This window comes from Drosophila obscura, unplaced genomic scaffold (genome assembly GCF_018151105.1).
Source record: "Drosophila obscura isolate BZ-5 IFL unplaced genomic scaffold, ASM1815110v1 contig_4, whole genome shotgun sequence".
Lineage (NCBI taxonomy): Eukaryota > Metazoa > Arthropoda > Insecta > Diptera > Drosophilidae > Drosophila > Drosophila obscura.
Window position 1 is genome coordinate 7051678 of NW_024542828.1, and position 17957 is coordinate 7069634.

The 17957-nt window shown below is 45.4% G+C and overlaps 1 protein-coding gene across 3 annotated transcripts; it reads left to right on the forward strand.

Moving 5' to 3' along the window:
- The first annotated feature begins 590 nt into the window (after window positions 1–590).
- Window positions 591–17501, forward strand: LOC111065825 (hexosaminidase D). Of its 3 annotated transcripts, none has more exons than XM_022354253.2 (3): window positions 591–729; window positions 15304–16065; window positions 16129–17501. In XM_022354253.2, exons 2-3 carry the CDS (start codon window positions 15304–15306, stop codon window positions 17494–17496), a joined length of 2130 nt encoding a protein of 709 aa, XP_022209945.2. In that variant the 5' UTR covers window positions 591–729; the 3' UTR covers window positions 17497–17501. The 3 variants fall into 3 exon arrangements, with proteins under 3 accessions (XP_022209945.2, XP_022209942.2, XP_022209943.2); XM_022354250.2 differs by lacking the exon at window positions 591–729 and adding an exon at window positions 14836–15133; XM_022354251.2 differs by lacking the exon at window positions 591–729 and adding an exon at window positions 14836–15101.
- The last annotated feature ends 456 nt before the right edge of the window (window positions 17502–17957 follow it).

Sequence of the window (17957 nt, forward strand, 5' to 3'; positions counted from 1 at the left end):
TTTTGATATTCGGTTTAAAATTACTAGCTAGATGGCCTCTCAGCCCTAAGAAAATAATTTTGTTTAATTCCTCGATACATTTTGTAAAAGATTGGCTAGTTTTCAGAACATCTTTTTATTGGATTGTTTACATAATAATGTTTCACGGATTGTATTGCTTTTGTTTCCACTTTGTTTCACTTAACAGCTGTTTTGTTGGTCTCAAAAGAGATGGTTTAAGTGTTATTTTGTAAGTTTCTTCAAGAAATTAATCGTTTAAAATGAATGACCCCTTACTATCTGATTATAATTCAATTTTATTACTTGCAGCAACGTTTCTCTATTGAAAATCGATCGAAAAAATCGATATTAATCGTGGTAATAAAATCTTATAATTTTCAAAAGTTCTCTGAACTATATATCGATATTTCTATCGGGTACGTGCAGTTGTTATAACCGTTATTGGTAATACTGCTGCCAGATTAAGAAAAAAAGTTCGAAAGCGGGAATTCGATGGAGTTTGAAATCAATCTAGTGCGCAAGAACTTTTGCTTGCCGCCAAATGAAAATAGTCCTGTGTCTTGGGGCATAAACATTAGTGCAACTGCAACTGTCCGTGAAAGCTGTGCGTGGTGCGGCGCTTTAATATCCCCAACTATTCAGCTGCAATTTCGCATTTCTCGTGCTTTGCGACACGCGACTTATAATACGCCATGCAGTTAATTGCAGTGTGACGATACGGCCTAAACAGTTAAGTATTTCGAAAAATGCTTGGAAAAATGCAGTAGAAATAGAATTCCTTTTTGGGATTTGTTTTTTTTTTTTGGGTCATATTATTGAGCACGTGATGACCGAATTTTAAGCATTGCATGCGGCACTAACTTCCCGTTCCCCTATCCCTTGCTGAAAGTTTAAAAACTTTGCTGATTTTTCATATTGAAACCCTCCATTCAAATTGCACAGAATGGTGACGGCTGCCCGCAGGCGATTGCCTCCTGTGGGCCATCGTTTACCAAATGAATAATGTCGCTTTAGGGGTGCGGAGGAGAGGGTATGGGAGGCTTTTAGGTCTTGTTTGCCCTTTGCAATTCCCTTTTGTCAATTTTTATTTGGCACATTTTATTGGGCAAATCGTAATGGTAATCCTTTTGCAGTTCTAATTTTGTTAAAATTGAGGCCGACATTTTGAGCAGGGGCTCGCTCTCCAATCCTATTGACAGCTCCCCAAGGGCAACATTTGTTGTCGTTGTTCTTGTGCCCGTATCCATACTCCTGTGTACATGTGTGTGTGAATCCCCGTCTAAAGGGGAATCGAAAACAGATTTAAAGCTGATGCTGACTCTTGTTGGGTTTTGGCTCTTGCTCTTCCGCATGGGTTTGGGCATTCAATTAAAAACATTTCGAACATTGAATGAATGGGGCCATTGCAGCAGAAGGACTCGATACGATTTGATTCGATTCGGCTGTGCTCGTCCCAGTTGTGCCACAAATCAGAATTAATATACATTTGTTGCGCTGCTGCACGTTAATCCATCTGACTGACTGACTCATAACTCTCTGTGTAATTAAATTAAGCTTAAATTAATGACATTATATTATCCCATCAGGCACACAAACACACACACACACACACACACACAGAGATTACTAATTGCTTGACAATTTAATGTATTTATTTGTGCAAGTGTTTTCTTCATGCAATCTCTTGCTGGCATGAGTGCACACATCCTTATACATAGGTGCCCAACCATGAACCAGAAGCAGCAGCAGCAGAGGCGAAGCGAAGAGAGCAAATAAATAGCGTTATGACTTATCATTTAAATTGTTTTCTTTTTGTTGGCTGCGGCTTAAGCGGAGCGTAAGAAAAGAATCAACCCATGGAAGATATAACAAGAGTGAAGTATGTATTTCTCTCTGTCACCCACATCCACACCGGCACTCGCACACCCGCACACCCGCAGCCGTACCCAAAACCCAAACGCAAACGCATGTATCGTGTTGTCTGAAGCAGCAGCAGCAGCAGCATCTGGATTCTGGCAAGCATATATTTCACAAGAGCACAAAGAGGGGATTGCTTGCCAGCCATCGGGATTTATGAAACTCTCCCATCCCCCATACCCATACCCGTTCCCACACCACCACTCCACATGGCAGGCGTTTCCTGTTTCCGTTTTGCCTTTTCCGCTTTTTGTCGTCTTGCAAGTGGTCGGTTGGTCGGTTGGTCGGTCGGTCGGTCGGTCGGTCGTTTGGGTCGGCTATCTGGCACTGCATTTTGCAGGTTGCAGCAGTGGCACTTGTAATTCAATTGCCCTGAAAAACGGCCACCGAAAACGTTGATTTATGCCCTGCACTGACCCACAAAAGTAGGCTACATTTATTTCAATTCCACTCGCCCAGCATTTGTGCCGCCAACGACTAACAACGACTTGCTCTTAGAGCAGGCACAATATTGGATTTTGTTCAAGCATATCTCTTTGGGGACGACTTGCTATGCCCATGCATTTTATATGCCCCAATTAAAACATTTTTGCCACAGTTAATTAACGTACTTTTGATTAACGCGCTAAAATTACATTTAAATATTTCATTAGCCATGTGGAAGTTGAGGGAACTTTTCATTAACACACACACACACAACAGCCTCGCTCACTTATTCACACATTCACACTTTGGCCACCGCAACCACACACACAAAAAAGAAAAAAAAAAGAAAGGGGCATACAAAAAATCACGCAGCAAAATTTTACAATGTTCATGGACATGAAAAAAACATGAAAAAGTTTGCCAAATGCAAACATACATACATACATATTTACATATGTATGTGAATATAGTTTAAAACAATGGCACATTTTGCAGTGGGGCCTGAAACCAGACTGCAAAGCGCTGGTCAGAAAAAAGGGGCCGGCTAGAGGGAGACGATTCCCTTGGGAACCCTTGCCTTTCGCTTCTGTGTCCAGTTGTTTGGCGGTCATGATGCCCCGTCTGCCTGCCTGCCTGCATCTTTCTGTGCTTCATTTAAAAGTTATTTAGAGTTCTGCTGATGACATCGCATTGGGAACATGCGGAGCAGGGGAATACGGCAAGGAGGGGATGGATGTGCGTGTGCAAAAATTATATCTGCATGAGTGCGTATTGAAGTCAGACCTTGCACTGGTCTATCCAAGGGAATACCAGAGCCCGGGCAGCATCCTGTGTGTCCTCTGTGTGCTGTACAGTGTGTGTGTGTGTGTGTGTGTGTGTGTGTGTGTGCGTGCTGTGCGTGGGAGCAGACGGTGACAAGCAAAACGAAAACATTCCCAATGTAAACAATGAGTACGTGCAGCCAGGATGCGCAGGATACGTGCAACAATGGCATTAAGCGTGCAACAACAGAAGCAATCTCATTTGCAAGCAGTGCCACATTTCTCGCATGCAAAATGAGAGAGACAGAGGAAAGGCAGGACTCCTGCTGCTGCTGCTGCTGCTGCTGGTCGTGGTCGTGGTCCTGGGACCGCAGACATAAGTTTTGCCAGGCTCATTTCATGCCTCTAACAGCCAGAACAGACTCGTTTCATTTCGGCTTCAAACTTTGTCTGTGGGGGGGGGGTATTAGAACTTTGTTATAATGTTTGTCAGGTAAACGAAACGAAACTCTAGTTGCAGGCTGCACATTTTCTAATCTCTTATGCGCTCACAAAGAGAGCCATTTGTAAGTAATTAAGTTTAAGGAATGTTCCCAAAGTTCCCAAAAACAGCTCTACAGCATTTTATGGTTTTGTGTAAAATTGCTGGCTCAACCACAACAAAATGACATTTAAATATAAAAGTGCAGTGCGTGTTTTATTTTTTCATGTTGCAAAAAAGAAATACTTTTTGCACTATTAGAAATTTTGGAAAACAAATTTAGCAACCGAATGTTTTATGTTTTAATTGTTTTTTTGTTTTAAATAGGAGCAGAGATTTGAGCGCTTGAATATCTCACAGCCAGTGCAACATATTCTTTATTCCTATGCCTTAGATATTGTTGTTTGTACACTCACAATGTCTAGCAGTGTGTACACACACAGAAAATAAATACCAGCGCTTGGTATTGGCCTGCTGTCACCTGTCAAATTTAAATATTTGCATAGTGTAACATTTGTGTTGGCTGCAAGGAAAGCGCATTTATCCTTCGATGTGCTGCAAATTGAAATCCTCAATTTGTTTGTTGCTGTTTTTAGATGTGAAAAGTTTGCACTTCTATTTGCATTTACAGAATGCGAACCCCCCCTCCTGTTCGAAGAGTGGCAAACAATGTAGGATAAAAGCGGCAGAAAGATACGTATATATATATATAGGTAGGTGGAGGGGGCGGAGGGCTGGGGGTGATTATGTAAAATAGAGGGGCTGCTGTGCAGTAAGAAGGCAAAGAATTTTGCTATTTGCTGTTGCATTTAATGCGTATAAATTGTAATAATTTGCATGATAATATACCACCCTCCCCCCTACCAAAATGAAATTAGTGAAAATATTTTAATTGCTTTGCAGAATGGAATGGGTATAGGTATGGGGCTGCACAAAAGAAACGCAGGAATTATGCAAATGCGGTCTGAAGCCGGGCAAGAAAATATGGAAATTTGCAAATGGAAAATCTAACTAACTCTTTTTTTTTTTGTGTTGGTTCAGGCTAGAATAACTTGCCTTCAGTGGGAAGCGACTTAGTTGGACTCTGCCCCTGTTCTGTTCTGTTCTGTTAGGTTCTGCCTTTTGCCCACTTCCGGCAGCTAATCTCCTGCCTGCCTGGCTCTCTCTCTCTTCCTACTTCCTGCTGTGTCTGTGTGGAGCTCTCTGCCTTATGTTCTGCTGCTGCAGCCAGCGGGCGCTTAATTAATTTTTAAGACATATTAGAAGCGAAAAGAAACAAGCACTAGACTGCTGAAACCCTAGCACATGCCAGGGACAGTGACAGCGACAGAGACAGCGCGACATCGCGACATCGCGACAGTAGCAGCTCCACTGACGTTGTGCATATGGAGCGGCAACATCAGATGTTGCACGTTGCAACTTGCAGCAGCACCGCGCAACGTCTGACAGTGATTTATCTGGGCCTCTGGCTCTGCGCCACTCAAAGATTAATTACTAGCTGGCGACACTTGTCCCAGAAGTAGAGCTTAAAATGGTTTACAATTTCCGCACCACATTTTCACATGGAGAGCCAGAGAGCCAGAGAGCCGGAGACATAGTTGCATATTCCCAAAGTCCCAAATTGGCTTAAAAGTTTGCCTCAATTTTGTGCACCTCAATCCCTGGATTAACCTCTTGACTAATGGCCAAAGCCCAAAGCCAACAGCCGGCAGCCGACAGCTAAACAATTGACCAAAAGTTTTTGGGTTTGACTCAAATGTTTGACATGTTTTGGTTAGCCTTTGGCACACACAGAACACACACAGAACACACAGAAAATTGGCAGCAAAGTTTGAATTGCATTTGTAGCAGGGTTGAAGCAGATATTTGTTGAAGGAAGAAGCAAGAACAGTGCAGGTGGATGAACATTGAGGTGCTGCTGGCGACATCGCAGCGGTGTGCTGCACTGGGGAAAACTACTTGGAAAACACACACACACACACACACACAAGTTTCTCCGCTGTTTCCTTTGAACTTTGTTGACTTTCGAATTGAATTGCAAGTAAAATTAAAACTATTTCCAAAGTGTAAATAAAAATTCCACGATCTTTACTTTAATTTTGTAAACTACGAAAGTCCAAAAAAGAACTTTGTGTGAAGAGAACAGAATTGAAATGCATTATAAGATATAATATTTAGGTATACAAAATGTTCTTTAGATTGTAAGTCATTTTTTTAGGTGCAAATTTTATATTTTAATTTTAATTTATTTGTGTGATATTTTGGACTCCATAAACCGTGCCAAAAAGGGTCTTAGTATGCCAGCAGCTGTTAACTTTTACATACGATAATAAATAAAATAAAATAAATCGATCGGAGCCCTCATTCAGCCAGAAGGGTGTGCCCTTAATCAAGTGCAAAAATCCTACAGATGTATTTTGCTACCATTGCTTAATTTATAATACGATTATGTGGAATTGTTGTCAAATTCTGCAGTCATTTTTAGGAAATCCTTTGACCATTTACTGGCTCTCTAACGCCCCTATCCGGGCCCTAGAATGGTTAAAGTAAAGCCAAAGGGGCTGTGATCTTGAAGCTATCATCTGGTTGTAAATTGCTTTTTCAAAAGCGTTTGCTAACTTTCCATTCCTCAAACAGCATGCACTCAGCAGGGCAGGATGAGCATGTGAGCGGAGCGGAGTTGGTTCATCCCATCGCCCTGCAGTTACTTAATAATTCATAAACATCAATCAGAGCTCTCGACCCGTAGTCGAGGCCCCTAGTTTTCCAATCCCAGAGTGCATTCCATCAGCGCTGTCATCGCTGCTGCCTTGTTAGGAAGTTCTACCCATATGGTGGTGGGCTTCTCTGCTCATCCGGGCCGGCCCGCCCTTCTGCTGCTTGCCTGCACTCCATCCTCTTTGGCTGTCACTGTTTTGGGTCTGCATTAGTAAACATTTTGTTGTCAACGTTCGTCATTGGCTGTCATCAGGGCGACGAAGGAGTCAACAAACACACACACCACACACACACACAGAGCAGGCAGATGGATGCACCATCCAGTGAGAGAGAGAGAGAGAGGGTGGACTGTGGGGAGTGCTCCCCACTCGAGTGAGTATCTGCCAGGCTAGTCGGCATTTTGCTGCATGTGAAACAAAAGATTTTAATGGCTTTTACTGGAATTAAAAGGCGTTGAAAGTGGTGCTACGTTTCCTTCTCGTTTTTTTGTGCTGTGCCACAAATTACAGACCTCAACGGAAATTTACATAAACAAATGGGACTTTAAATACATAAGCTGGTACATAAATATATGTACATATGTGTGTAAATATGCATACATACATACATATGTACATGACATTTTGCTGACATTCGTATTTAATGATGCCGAATATTTGCTGCGGTCTGGGCATTCTTATCGTTAAATAAATATCACGCATACGCACTGTTGCATCCATTCGTGTGCATTGACTTTTGTGGGGGGTGGTGGCGGGAAAAGGCCAGGGCCAAAGTGATTAAAGCTGCTGGTAAATGCATCACCAACCCCCGCCATTGATTGGCCTTAATCAGATATCGAATATATGTTTACATGGCAGCGTTCAGCGCTTAAATGCATTTCCCATCTGGGCACCCCAAGGCCTTGGGGCGCAATGAATCAAGAGAGCAGTTTCCTTTCCATCTGTTTGCGCTTCTCTGCGATTTTTCAATCAATTTGTCTCGCACACAAGTCTCATAAATCACTCTAATGCCCGTAATGCAATTGAAATCGATGTTCCCCCCCCCCTCCCCCTAACTGATACGTACATATGTACTTATGTCCATGTGTCAGTGCAAAACATGCTGGTACATGTTCTGATTGAATTTTCAGCTGTAAAATCCAGAGCCAAAGACAGAGCTTAGTGCTTGGCAGTCCTCTCTCCCCCGTTCACATTTCTCACCCAATCAACATCCATGACCACAAAATCGTATCTTATATCTAGGTATAGATATATATTGTGCTCTGTATTACCTTCTTCTGTACGATATATACAACACTCAAGTAATCTATCTAGAAATCTGTGTGACAAGCAGCCAAACAAAATGTCCCCAACACGTTTCATGTCTAATCTTCCTCCTGCCCTGCCCTTGCCTTTCCTTTCCTTTCTTTTGCACTTTTATATCCGTGCTGTTTGCTGTAGAAATGCAGGCAAAAAATCATTTCAAATTATAAACACCAAGCTGTCGAGGGTCCCTTTTCAAGCAGGACTCTCTGACGACGTGTCCTAGTCGTGATTTTCATACCCGATACACGTGGGGCATGTTGGCATGTTGCATCGTGTAATTAATATGGCCCAAGAACAAACATAATATGTGTGGGCTGGGCGTTTGCAGTTAAAATGAAGTTTGCAGCTGCCGTTGGCGTCAAGCAGGAAATATATTGGTACAGAGGCTGTAATATCAACTGAATGCATTGCTATGAGCAGGGGCTTATATTAAAGGGAGAATTATTGAAGGAGTGCAGCTAGTAGTGGTTTCAGCTGAAGCCATTGCCATGCCAGTGGAATTTTGTTGAAGAGAAATGAAATAGCATCAAAAGAAAGAAATGCCAAGCAAAAGAAATGTATAGGCAGGAGAGTAAAAGAGATTGCAGTGTTAGCTGAGAGCATTGCCATGCAAACGAACCTGCTTGAAGAGAGAGAGCACAGGAGATCATTTAAGAATTCAAGAAAGAGAGTAAACTAAATTACAGCAATGAAAGCCAAGCAGGAGAGCGAGCAATGCTTCAGCTGAGAGCCGCAGCCTTGCCATACTAAAACTCTAAAGAGTGAGTAAGCAAAAATGCCACAAAGAGAGCGCAGCTACAGTGGAGAGCGAGCACAAATCATCCTTTGACTCTCCTCTCTTTGTGCTGGCTTGGGCTGGCTTAAGAGGGGTAGCACAGCAGTCGTGTCGCAGCTCGATCGTTCCACCTTTTTCTCGTTTTACCCATTTCTGGGGGGCTATGACAGTTTTTGCTTTTTACTGTTTAGCGCCTGGCACGAGGGAAGCGCACAAAACTACCAGCAAGTGTTGCATAGTTATAGTTATAGACGTGGTGTTCGTTCCCATTTTTAGCCCTTGCCCTCCCGCTCTGTTGCACACTTTCTGTGTGTTGTCTGTGGCTCTAGCTCTCCCTCTCTCTCACCCTCCCTGTCTCTGATTTCTCCCCACGATATTCTGTGCTTTTTTCGCTCTAAACTTTTGCAGTTATAATCTACTTATGAAGTAGGTAACAACGTTTTTATTAAGCCTGGGCAGATAGAGCGAGAGAGCGAGAGACAGCGAACCAGAACTCGAGTAAAAACGGAATGCAGACAATTTTGAAGCTTTGCTAAGTTTTCTTTTCCCTTCCTCCGCCAAACAAGAGAAGTTTGTTAGTTAAGGAGAGGAAATTACTGCGAAGAGGGAGAAAAAAAAACGAGTACTCCAAGGTCCTAGTGAGTATTTCATCAAGGATATACTCTCATACCCATGCCAGATGCCAGGCAGGACCCGTTACGGTGACAACTTTTGTTTTATCCCCCAGCCCCCTTGGATTTTTCATTTGCTTTGCCAATTATATTTTCATTCATTGGTGAAAGAGAGAGAGAGAGAGGCAAAGACTAAGCCGGGAAAATGCATACATTTTATTGCCAATTTTTTTTCGTTTCGTTTCGCTTGCCAACAAAAAACAAAATGCATTTATGGCAAAAATTAAGTTTGTTTATGGCATTCAAAGTGGGTCAATACCGAAAACAACTATTTTGTATGAGCCTTGGGGGGGGGGGCGCCTTTTGTTTTGTGGGGATGGTTGAATGTGGGGTGGGTGGTGGGTGGAGTTGGAGCGGTTAAGAAATATGCAACGTAAATATAATTCAAACTCAGGGCTGTTCTACTTTATTGTTATTGAGTGCCTTACTTATACTTCAGATGGAGGTGAATATTTTTATTTCATAGTTATTTTAGCAACGAATTTCAAGCCGAATACTTTTTTTGCCAAGTCACTTACTTTGCTAACAGCCAGCCCCATAAATAAATTACTTAAACTATCAGCCCAATGGGAATATATTGTTGCCTAGTGCAATTTGACTATTTTATCTTGACTGCCGCCTGCCTTCAACTGGAAAAACCATTTGGATCTGATCCTTTGGAAGACATTTAAAGGCGCTAACCAGAAGCTATGGGAATGAACTCCGCCAGCATCATCAGCATGCATAGCAGAGCAAGCACTTCATCCGTGCCCCATTCGTTTTCTTAGCCCAAGAGGCAGGGGCAGGGCACTGCATTGCACTGCTGCTGGTTGGGTGAAATATGAGTGCCCATCGAGCTGCAACTTGAGACTGCATTGGAGGAGTAACAGGGCACCAGCGACAGGGGGAGAGTGAGCGAGTGAGCGCGTGCAGTGGGCTAAAGGATATGTACGAGTATATCGTATCGTTTGTTTTGGGCCCTCCATCTCCTCATCTCCACTCGTCCATTAGTTGGCGCTGGCTAATGGACGTTAATAAGGCGTTAAATTGCCTAATTGCCGATTATGGCTCTCGTTGCGATAAGTCTGAACAGGGGATAGATAGCCGGACCCCCAAACACAATATTTTGCATGCCCATGCACTCCAACTGCACTCTACCCCCTCTCTTTCTCTCTCTCTGTCTGCCTCTGGCTTTCTGTTGGGGTAATCTATGGCCTGCTTTATGCTTAAAGCCACGTTAAGCCAGCTCTGCTCTCCTCCCCACTCTTTTGGCATCCTTGAGCTCCCCTGTTGCGCAGCGCAGCGCAGCAAGTTTTCCCTTGCTGAAAATGCAATGCAGGGAATGCAATTTAAGCGGAGCTGTAGCTGTAGCTGGAGCTGGAGCCAGAGCCATTGAATGGGAATGCTGAAACAGCAGTGGAAGGGAGCCGGAGCCGGAGCAGGAGCAGGAGGCAACGATGAATGGTCTGCTGCCAGTGTATGCTAGACCCTCGATCCATACTCTGTAAATTGTTTAAGAAATTCTTTGGGGCTTCCCTTCTGTATTTTCTGTTCTTTGACTAAAATATAACTCAAGGAGGTGTTGCGTTCCGCTGCAACAACAGACAGACAATAAAAGAAAAGCAAAGGAAAAATAAGTTGCTGCCAGTAAACCAAAAAGGAAACTACATACAAGCAGCAACTAACTTAAACAATTAAAAGCAATATGTGAAACACTAATTGGTCAGAGGAAAATTGCATTTAATTGGCAGCAGTGTGGGGCAGCTTAATTGGGTATTAAATGGAAACTTGATTTGCTATTTAATTGACAATTTACCAACTGAAAACAGCAGAAAGCCAAGCCAAGCCAACACAACTGCCACATAAAACTAATAAAATGAACGAACGAACGTTTTTCTTTTATGGAGTTGGAAACTGTTTTTATATGACTCTGGCAATTGCAGCTGTGTGTGTGTAAATGTTTCCGTTATGAGCACTCCATAAACTTTAATTTTTGTTTAACCAGAAGTGGTCATTGAAGTAGAATTTTAGAAGATTTTCCTTTACAACAAAATAACAGATGACTCTGGCAATTGCAGCTGTGTGTGTGTAAATGTTTCCGTTATGAGCACTCCATAAACTTTCATTTTTGTTTAACCAGAAGTGGTCATTGAAGTAGAATTTTAGAAGATTTTCCTTTACAACAAAATAACAGATTAAAACGTGCTAAACGAACTAAATTATATCATAAATCAATTCATTTCAATTATATCATAAATTTGCGATTTTCAATCTGTTTTTTGGGATAAAGAAAAATCGCACTAAATTCTACGTTATTGAGGTATTGCTTTTGCCGGATAATCTACTGCTGATTTGCCCGACTGTGCTGTTTGGACTGTTTCTTCAATGAAACTCTACAGATATATATCTGTGATTCATCACAGATTTATCGCATATTCATCACAGATTCATGACTGAATTAAAGCGGAGTTTAAAGCAGAGTTTTTCAGGGGAAAAGAACAGTGGCTAAATATCTCTTGCCTATCTTCATTTATCCAGGAGTGGGCACAAAAAAGTCAAGTCTTTCCTTATTTGCACATAAATTTAACAGCTATCGAAATTCGATTCGATACACGTATACCCCGTTATGCGCTGCAAAATATAAGGGGTCTGTGGGTGGGGAGGGGCGTAAGATCATAAACAGCGCTTGAGTGCATTTCAAGTCCGTCAGAGCCCCGCTTTAAGGATTTCTCTTCAGCTTTTTTTCTTCTTTTTTTTTTTTTTTTTTTTTTTGCTGTTTTTGGCAAAATATTTCAGTTTCATTTTTATTTTTGTGGCAAGTTGCCAAATTGTGTTGCGGGCGTTGCAAACACTTCACATCCGTATGACGGGGTGTGAGAGGAAATCATGCCACAGCGGGGGGGTGATGGCTGCTGATGCTGCATAGTGGGTGGTTTCACCTGTTTGGAGCGTGGGGGGGTTGCAGTTCAGTTCTCTCCTTGCCATGTCGATGTCCATGACTGCAAATTGGCCCGTCGTTTTGCGGCGCAATTAAATTTAATTTTGGGAAAACATTTGCCTGAACGCTGCGCTCAAGCCGAATGCAATTAGCGCCCCCCATCCCAGTGCCTCCCAGTGCCTCCCAGTGCAGCGTGTCAGAGAGATGCGACGTGGCAGGCACAAACAAGCAAAAGTGAAAGCATCAGATGTCTGCAATTCGACATCAAAAGGGTGGGGTGGGGAGGGGTGGCCCCACAAGTTCTGGGGGCATCGTTACATCCATTGTTATATGTGTCGGCAGCGCAGCCTATTTTTGGCCCATGTCATGCCTCCTTTTAGACGCCTGTGGGCCTTGCCACGCCACGCCACACACTCGCCTTGCCTTGCCCTGCCTTGCCCCTACGCTTGCATACACTCCTTTGTCCTTCGTCCTGTGTGTGTGTGTGTGTGTGTCTGCTGCAGTGGGTGTCTGTCTGTGCGTTTCGTTTGCTTAGTTGGTTTCTCTATTTTGTGGCCCCCACTCTCGAGCGGAAAGAGAACCTTAGCCAACAAAGCGGGCCCGAAAACGAGAGCGCCCTTTCAAAATTGTTTGTGGCTTTCTGATGCACCACAAAACACAAAAAAAAGAGACAAGTGCACAAAAGACGGGTTCGAGTAGCCGAAATTTGCATACTCTTTAAGCTACAAATCCGCAAATTATTTCAGTTCTAGTTTTATTTTTGCTTAACTTGTTTTCAACTTGAAAAGCTTTAAAATTGGTTTGAAGATATAACCAAAAATAATTTTAGTTTTCCTTTAGCAGCTTTACTCGAACTTCTTCCATTAAATGTTTTTTAGTTGTATAATTTTCCACTGAGCTTGGTTTTTACATTCACAAGAACTGCAGCACTTATTGGCAGCTAATCAAGTCGCAAGCTACCTGCCGAGGGGTACTGCTGCATGACGCGTGGCACCTACAGATAATCGAAAAGTTACACTTCTCTTTGCCAGGGCATTAAAATAAGCACAGAAAAGAGAAACTCATACGAGTACATATACTTATATGTAACACTGTACATGCATACAATATTTGTTTTGGGGCTTCCAGCACTCAGCTGCCTGTGGGAGGGGGGCAACGCTTTGAGTGGACTATTTTGGCAACAAAAAAATGCTGGAAAGTCAGCATTCGAGTAGGTGGCTTGGTGGCTGGTGGCTGGTGGCTGGTGGCTGGGAGCTTGAGTTGGGTACACGGGGGACAGAGGAATAATGCAAATGTGGATTAAGCCAAATGGGTCGGCAATCGGATTTCGATTGGTTATTTGCCAAATGCAAAATGGATGATGGCTGAAGGATGCTGAAACTGTGCTGAATGGATGAAGCTTATAGCTGCGAATGGGAATACTTAATTGTATTGTTACCAGCGCAATGGACGTTTACAGACAGGCGCCAACAATTGTAATTCAATTGGGGGTTTGAGTTGGGGCAAGAAGGGCGATCGGGCCATGGCAACAGCACCAAAAAAAAGGGAACATTTCTGCAGCAAAATTGTAGCATTTTTGGTTTGGTTTCTTTTCCTCGTTTGCGCTTTTGCAGCAGCTGCTAATGCAATGAAGTTTTCCCATGCCGCGGAACGCCCATCCCTCGTTATGGTGAATCACCTTTGGCGCCCCATCCTTGTCGTCCACTCGACAATTTGTGACAATTGACTGAACGAGCAGACGCGTGGTTACCTCTGATGATCCACTGGATGGCTCAGCTCATCCACTCAGCCACAACTACACCCACAAGCCAAAGCCGTCTGGCAAGTGTCCACAAGGACTTTTCAAACTTTTGTGTGTGTTTGTCTTTGTGTGGCAGTCAGTCACGAACCAAACCGAACCGAATAGGTGGGCTGGGGAAGGGAAGGGAAGATAGAGATCTCTCCCACCCACTGGCAACGCAAGGCAATTCAATTTCCGCTAGACAGACAGCTTGCATATTTGCACTTGAACACTTGCATTTATCGCCTGTTGAAGCTGCAAGTTTTCAGCCATCCCACCCATGCCCCAAAGGCAGCTACTTGCTTCGCTGGATGCTGTATTGTGGGTCGTATATATATCTATACATATATACTCGTATGCATGTGCTTGTGTGTGTGTGTTTTGCTGCTTTTATGACTCGGCCAGAAACTCATTTAAATAAGCAGCCAGTTGTGCCTATTTAAGCCCGAATGCCAGCCAACTACTTGCCATTATGTGCAGCATACTGAAGCATTCACACACAGGGTGCAACAGGGTGGGCTGTGGCGTCATAGTGGGTCCGAAGAGTAGATAAACGGAAATTAATTGAAGCAATAAAAGGAAAGGCAGGAAATGGCAGCTAATACTTGTAGATCTGGGAATATGCCACAAACTATTGGAGTTTTGGGGGGAGTTTTGTAAGCTAAAAACAGAATTATAGAGAGTGAATTTATCTACCAGAGTTATCTTATCTTTTCATGCGAGTATCTGTTACTAAAGCCAGCATTTAAAAAAAATTTTCCCAGCTGTTGCCTGACTCTTTCCTGCCGTGGTCTGTTGCTCCCTTTTCTCTTCCTCCCAGTGTGGCTTAGCTGTAGAATCCTCCCAGTGTGGCTTAGCTGTAGAATCCTCCCAGTGTGGCTTAGCTGTAGAATCCGCCCAGTGTGGCTTAGCTGTAGAATCCGCCCAGTGTTGCTTAGCTGTAGAATCCGCCCAGTGTGGCTTAGCTGTAGAATCCTCCCAGTGTGGCTTAGCTGTAGAATCCGCCCAGTGTGGCTTAGCTGTAGAATCCGCCCAGTGCGGCTTAGCTGTAGAATCCTCCCAGTGTGGCTTAGCTGTAGAACAGTAGCACAGCAAAAGCTATCAAGAGCTGAGTTAATAGAAAAACGAAAACAAATAAGTTTTGCTCCATTTATGCTTTGTGGTCCCTGCAGACAGACAGTATACAAGTTGCCCTGCTGGGGCCCATAGTGCATAGCCCTAGGACCCAACCGGCGCTAAAGGAGGATGAGAGGCATCCACAAAGGCAACAACAGCGCCAACAGCTCTCAACTTAACCTCAATGAGTGCTGTGCGGCATGCAACGTATGGCTACGGTGGCGGCTACGGTGGCGTATGTGTAACATGCGGATGGCTTCTCGAATTGTGGGTAGCTTAACTCCGGGCGGGCGGGCTACTTGTTGGATCCTCAAATATTTATGAAAAGCAAGAGAAGAAAGTTTTTCTTTTGCTTTTCCACTCGGCAGCTGCTGGGCGCCACTTTACTTAACCCACAAATCTCACTCTCTTGTGCTCCCTTTATCCTCTCCCTGCAGATGCACTCGAATCTGTGGATATTCATTTGGCGTCGCAAACTCTCCTTTCTGCTATTGGTGTCTGGCCTTGTGCTGCTGGGTCTCTGGACATGGGCCATACTCATCGATACGACCAACACGCCAGCGCTGTCAGTTCCCTCGGCGAACGCTGAGGCCAGAGAGCGACAGCAGCAGCAGCAGCAGCAGGCCACGGGATACCAGCAGGTGCACATCATCCAGAAGCTAATTGCCCAGGCCAATCGCGTGCTGCGAGCCGATCGCCTCAAGGACAACGCTGCCGGAGAGAAGGCGCCCACAGTACAGCGTTTGGGCAACGTGCGCTTCCTGCGTCCCACCCAGGCCAAGAAGGCACCGCTACCGCTGGCCGAGAGCTACCTGTTCGAGCAGGAACGCCTGAAGATACTCGAACAGCAGCAGCGTCAACGCAACGCCGGTATGGAGGAGCTGAACGCCAATGCAGAGGACGAGCGCATGCTCAGCTCGGCGGAGCGACAGACCCAGTATGAGCACGATCTGCAGCGCATGGGTGTGCCCGTGGTGGCTGGCATTGGCCCGGACGGGCCACGTGCCCCCAACGAGCGTCTCGTGCACCTGGATCTGAAGGGTGCCCCGCCCAAGCTGAGTTTCCTCAAGCAACTGCTGCCCATGCTGCGGGCGCTGGGTGCCACGGGTCTACTCATCGAATACGAGGATATGTTTCCCTTTACGGGCGCTCTGCAGCCGCTGGCCGCACACAATGCCTACAAGGCAGATGAATTGCGGGTAACTTTTGGGGGCGTGTTCCAGTGATTCATTTTAGTTATTCCTATTTCGTTTTTCGAGCAGGACTTTCTGGAGTGCGCTGCCCTGCATGGCTTGAGTGTGATGCCGCTGCTGCAGACCTTCGGTCACATGGAGTATGTGCTCAAGCTGGAGGGATTCGAGCAGCTGAGGGAGCTGCCGGAGAGTCCCCAATCGATTTGCCCCAGTCAGCCGCAGAGCATGGCCCTGCTGGAGCAGATGCTCACCCAGGTGATCGAGCTGCATTTACAGTGCATTGGCAAGGCGACACCCTCGGCACCCGCACTGCCCATCAAGTTCACGCACATCCACATCGGCTGCGACGAGGTGCAGCGCATGGGCGAGTGCCAGACGTGCCGCCAGAGACTGCGCAGCGAGCTCTTCCTCTCGCACGTGATCAGTCTGTCGCACTTTGTGCGTCGCCACTGGCCGCATCTGGGCGTGGTCATCTGGGACGATCAGCTGCGTTCGATGTCCGTCAGCGAGCTGCAGCAGTCGCAGATCGGCAGCTATGTGGAGCCCATGGTGTGGGTGTATGCCAGCGATATCTATCGCTTCATCCAGCCCCAGCTGTGGGACACCTATGCGAAGGTCTTTTCCAGTGCCTGGGTGGCCTCAGCCTACAAGGGTGCCTTCGGGGAGAGCCTGCTGGTGCCGCCGCTGCAGCATCATCTGGAGAACAACATACGCTGGCTGGCGGTCATTGCCAAGGAGGGCGGACGCTTCGCCAAGGGACTGCGTGGCGTGGCCCTAACCGGCTGGCAGCGTTACGATCACTTTGCCATTCTGTGCGAACTGCTGCCGGTTGGCATACCCAGCCTGATGACATCGCTGTCGACCGTCTCCAAGGGCTATTTCAGCACCAATCCCAGGGACAACGATCTGCTGCGTGTGCTGCAGTGCGTCTTTCAGCCGGACAGCCGACGCTCGGGTCGTCCCTGGCTGGAGCTGCACACGAATGCGCATCACAGCCAACTGTTTGCTGTGTGCAACTATCCCGGCCACATGATCCACAAGTATGCCCTGCGGCTGTACGACAAACTGGCCGAGGTGGGGGCCTATCTGCAGCAGACGCGCGAGCAGAGCGCCTGGCTCTCCGACTACAATGTGCGGCACAACTTCAGCTCACCGCTGAGAGTTCACGAGCTGACGGCACGCACGCCCATGCTGATGGAGGAGCTGCGCGCCATGGCCCGCGAGGCCCAGCAGCTGCTCTGGGAGGTGTACGATGAGTATACGGTGGCTGAATTTGTGGAGCAGCACATCTATCCGACCATCGAGGCGCTGCAACGGCAATTGGCCAGCGGTGCGACACTCCTGCAACGGCGCACCTGGCCACAGCGGCCGCTGCCGTTGACCCTGAAGATGCAGGAGGATATGGGCTTGGTCACAGATCGCCAGCAGCCGCACTGAACCCACACCCCGTGATGTTGATAACTAATGTAACGTGATTGGCGTTCGAAACGCCCCCAAGCCCCCGGGCAATGGATAATAAGCGATAATTCGAATGTTAACATCGCTGCAGCAGGCATTTCTCTATCTACATACATACATATATACATATATCTATAACTAATAGCATCAAATGTTCATTTTTTCTAGACTACTTTGTAAGCCAAAGCTCAATTATACAAGTAAATGATCTAAAATAATCATATGATAATCACCAAAAATCTATATCTAATGTTTTTAAATGCCAAAGTGTGTGGGCCACTTATAGAAATTTAAATTTGGCGCGCAGTTCAGTGGGGAGATAAAAGTTCAGGCTGGCAGCGCCCTTGCAACTTTCGCGGTATATATACGATATTTTTTGAACATGAGAGAGTATTTTTCGGTATATTTGATCGATAAGTCCGATAAAAGCACGGATGAAA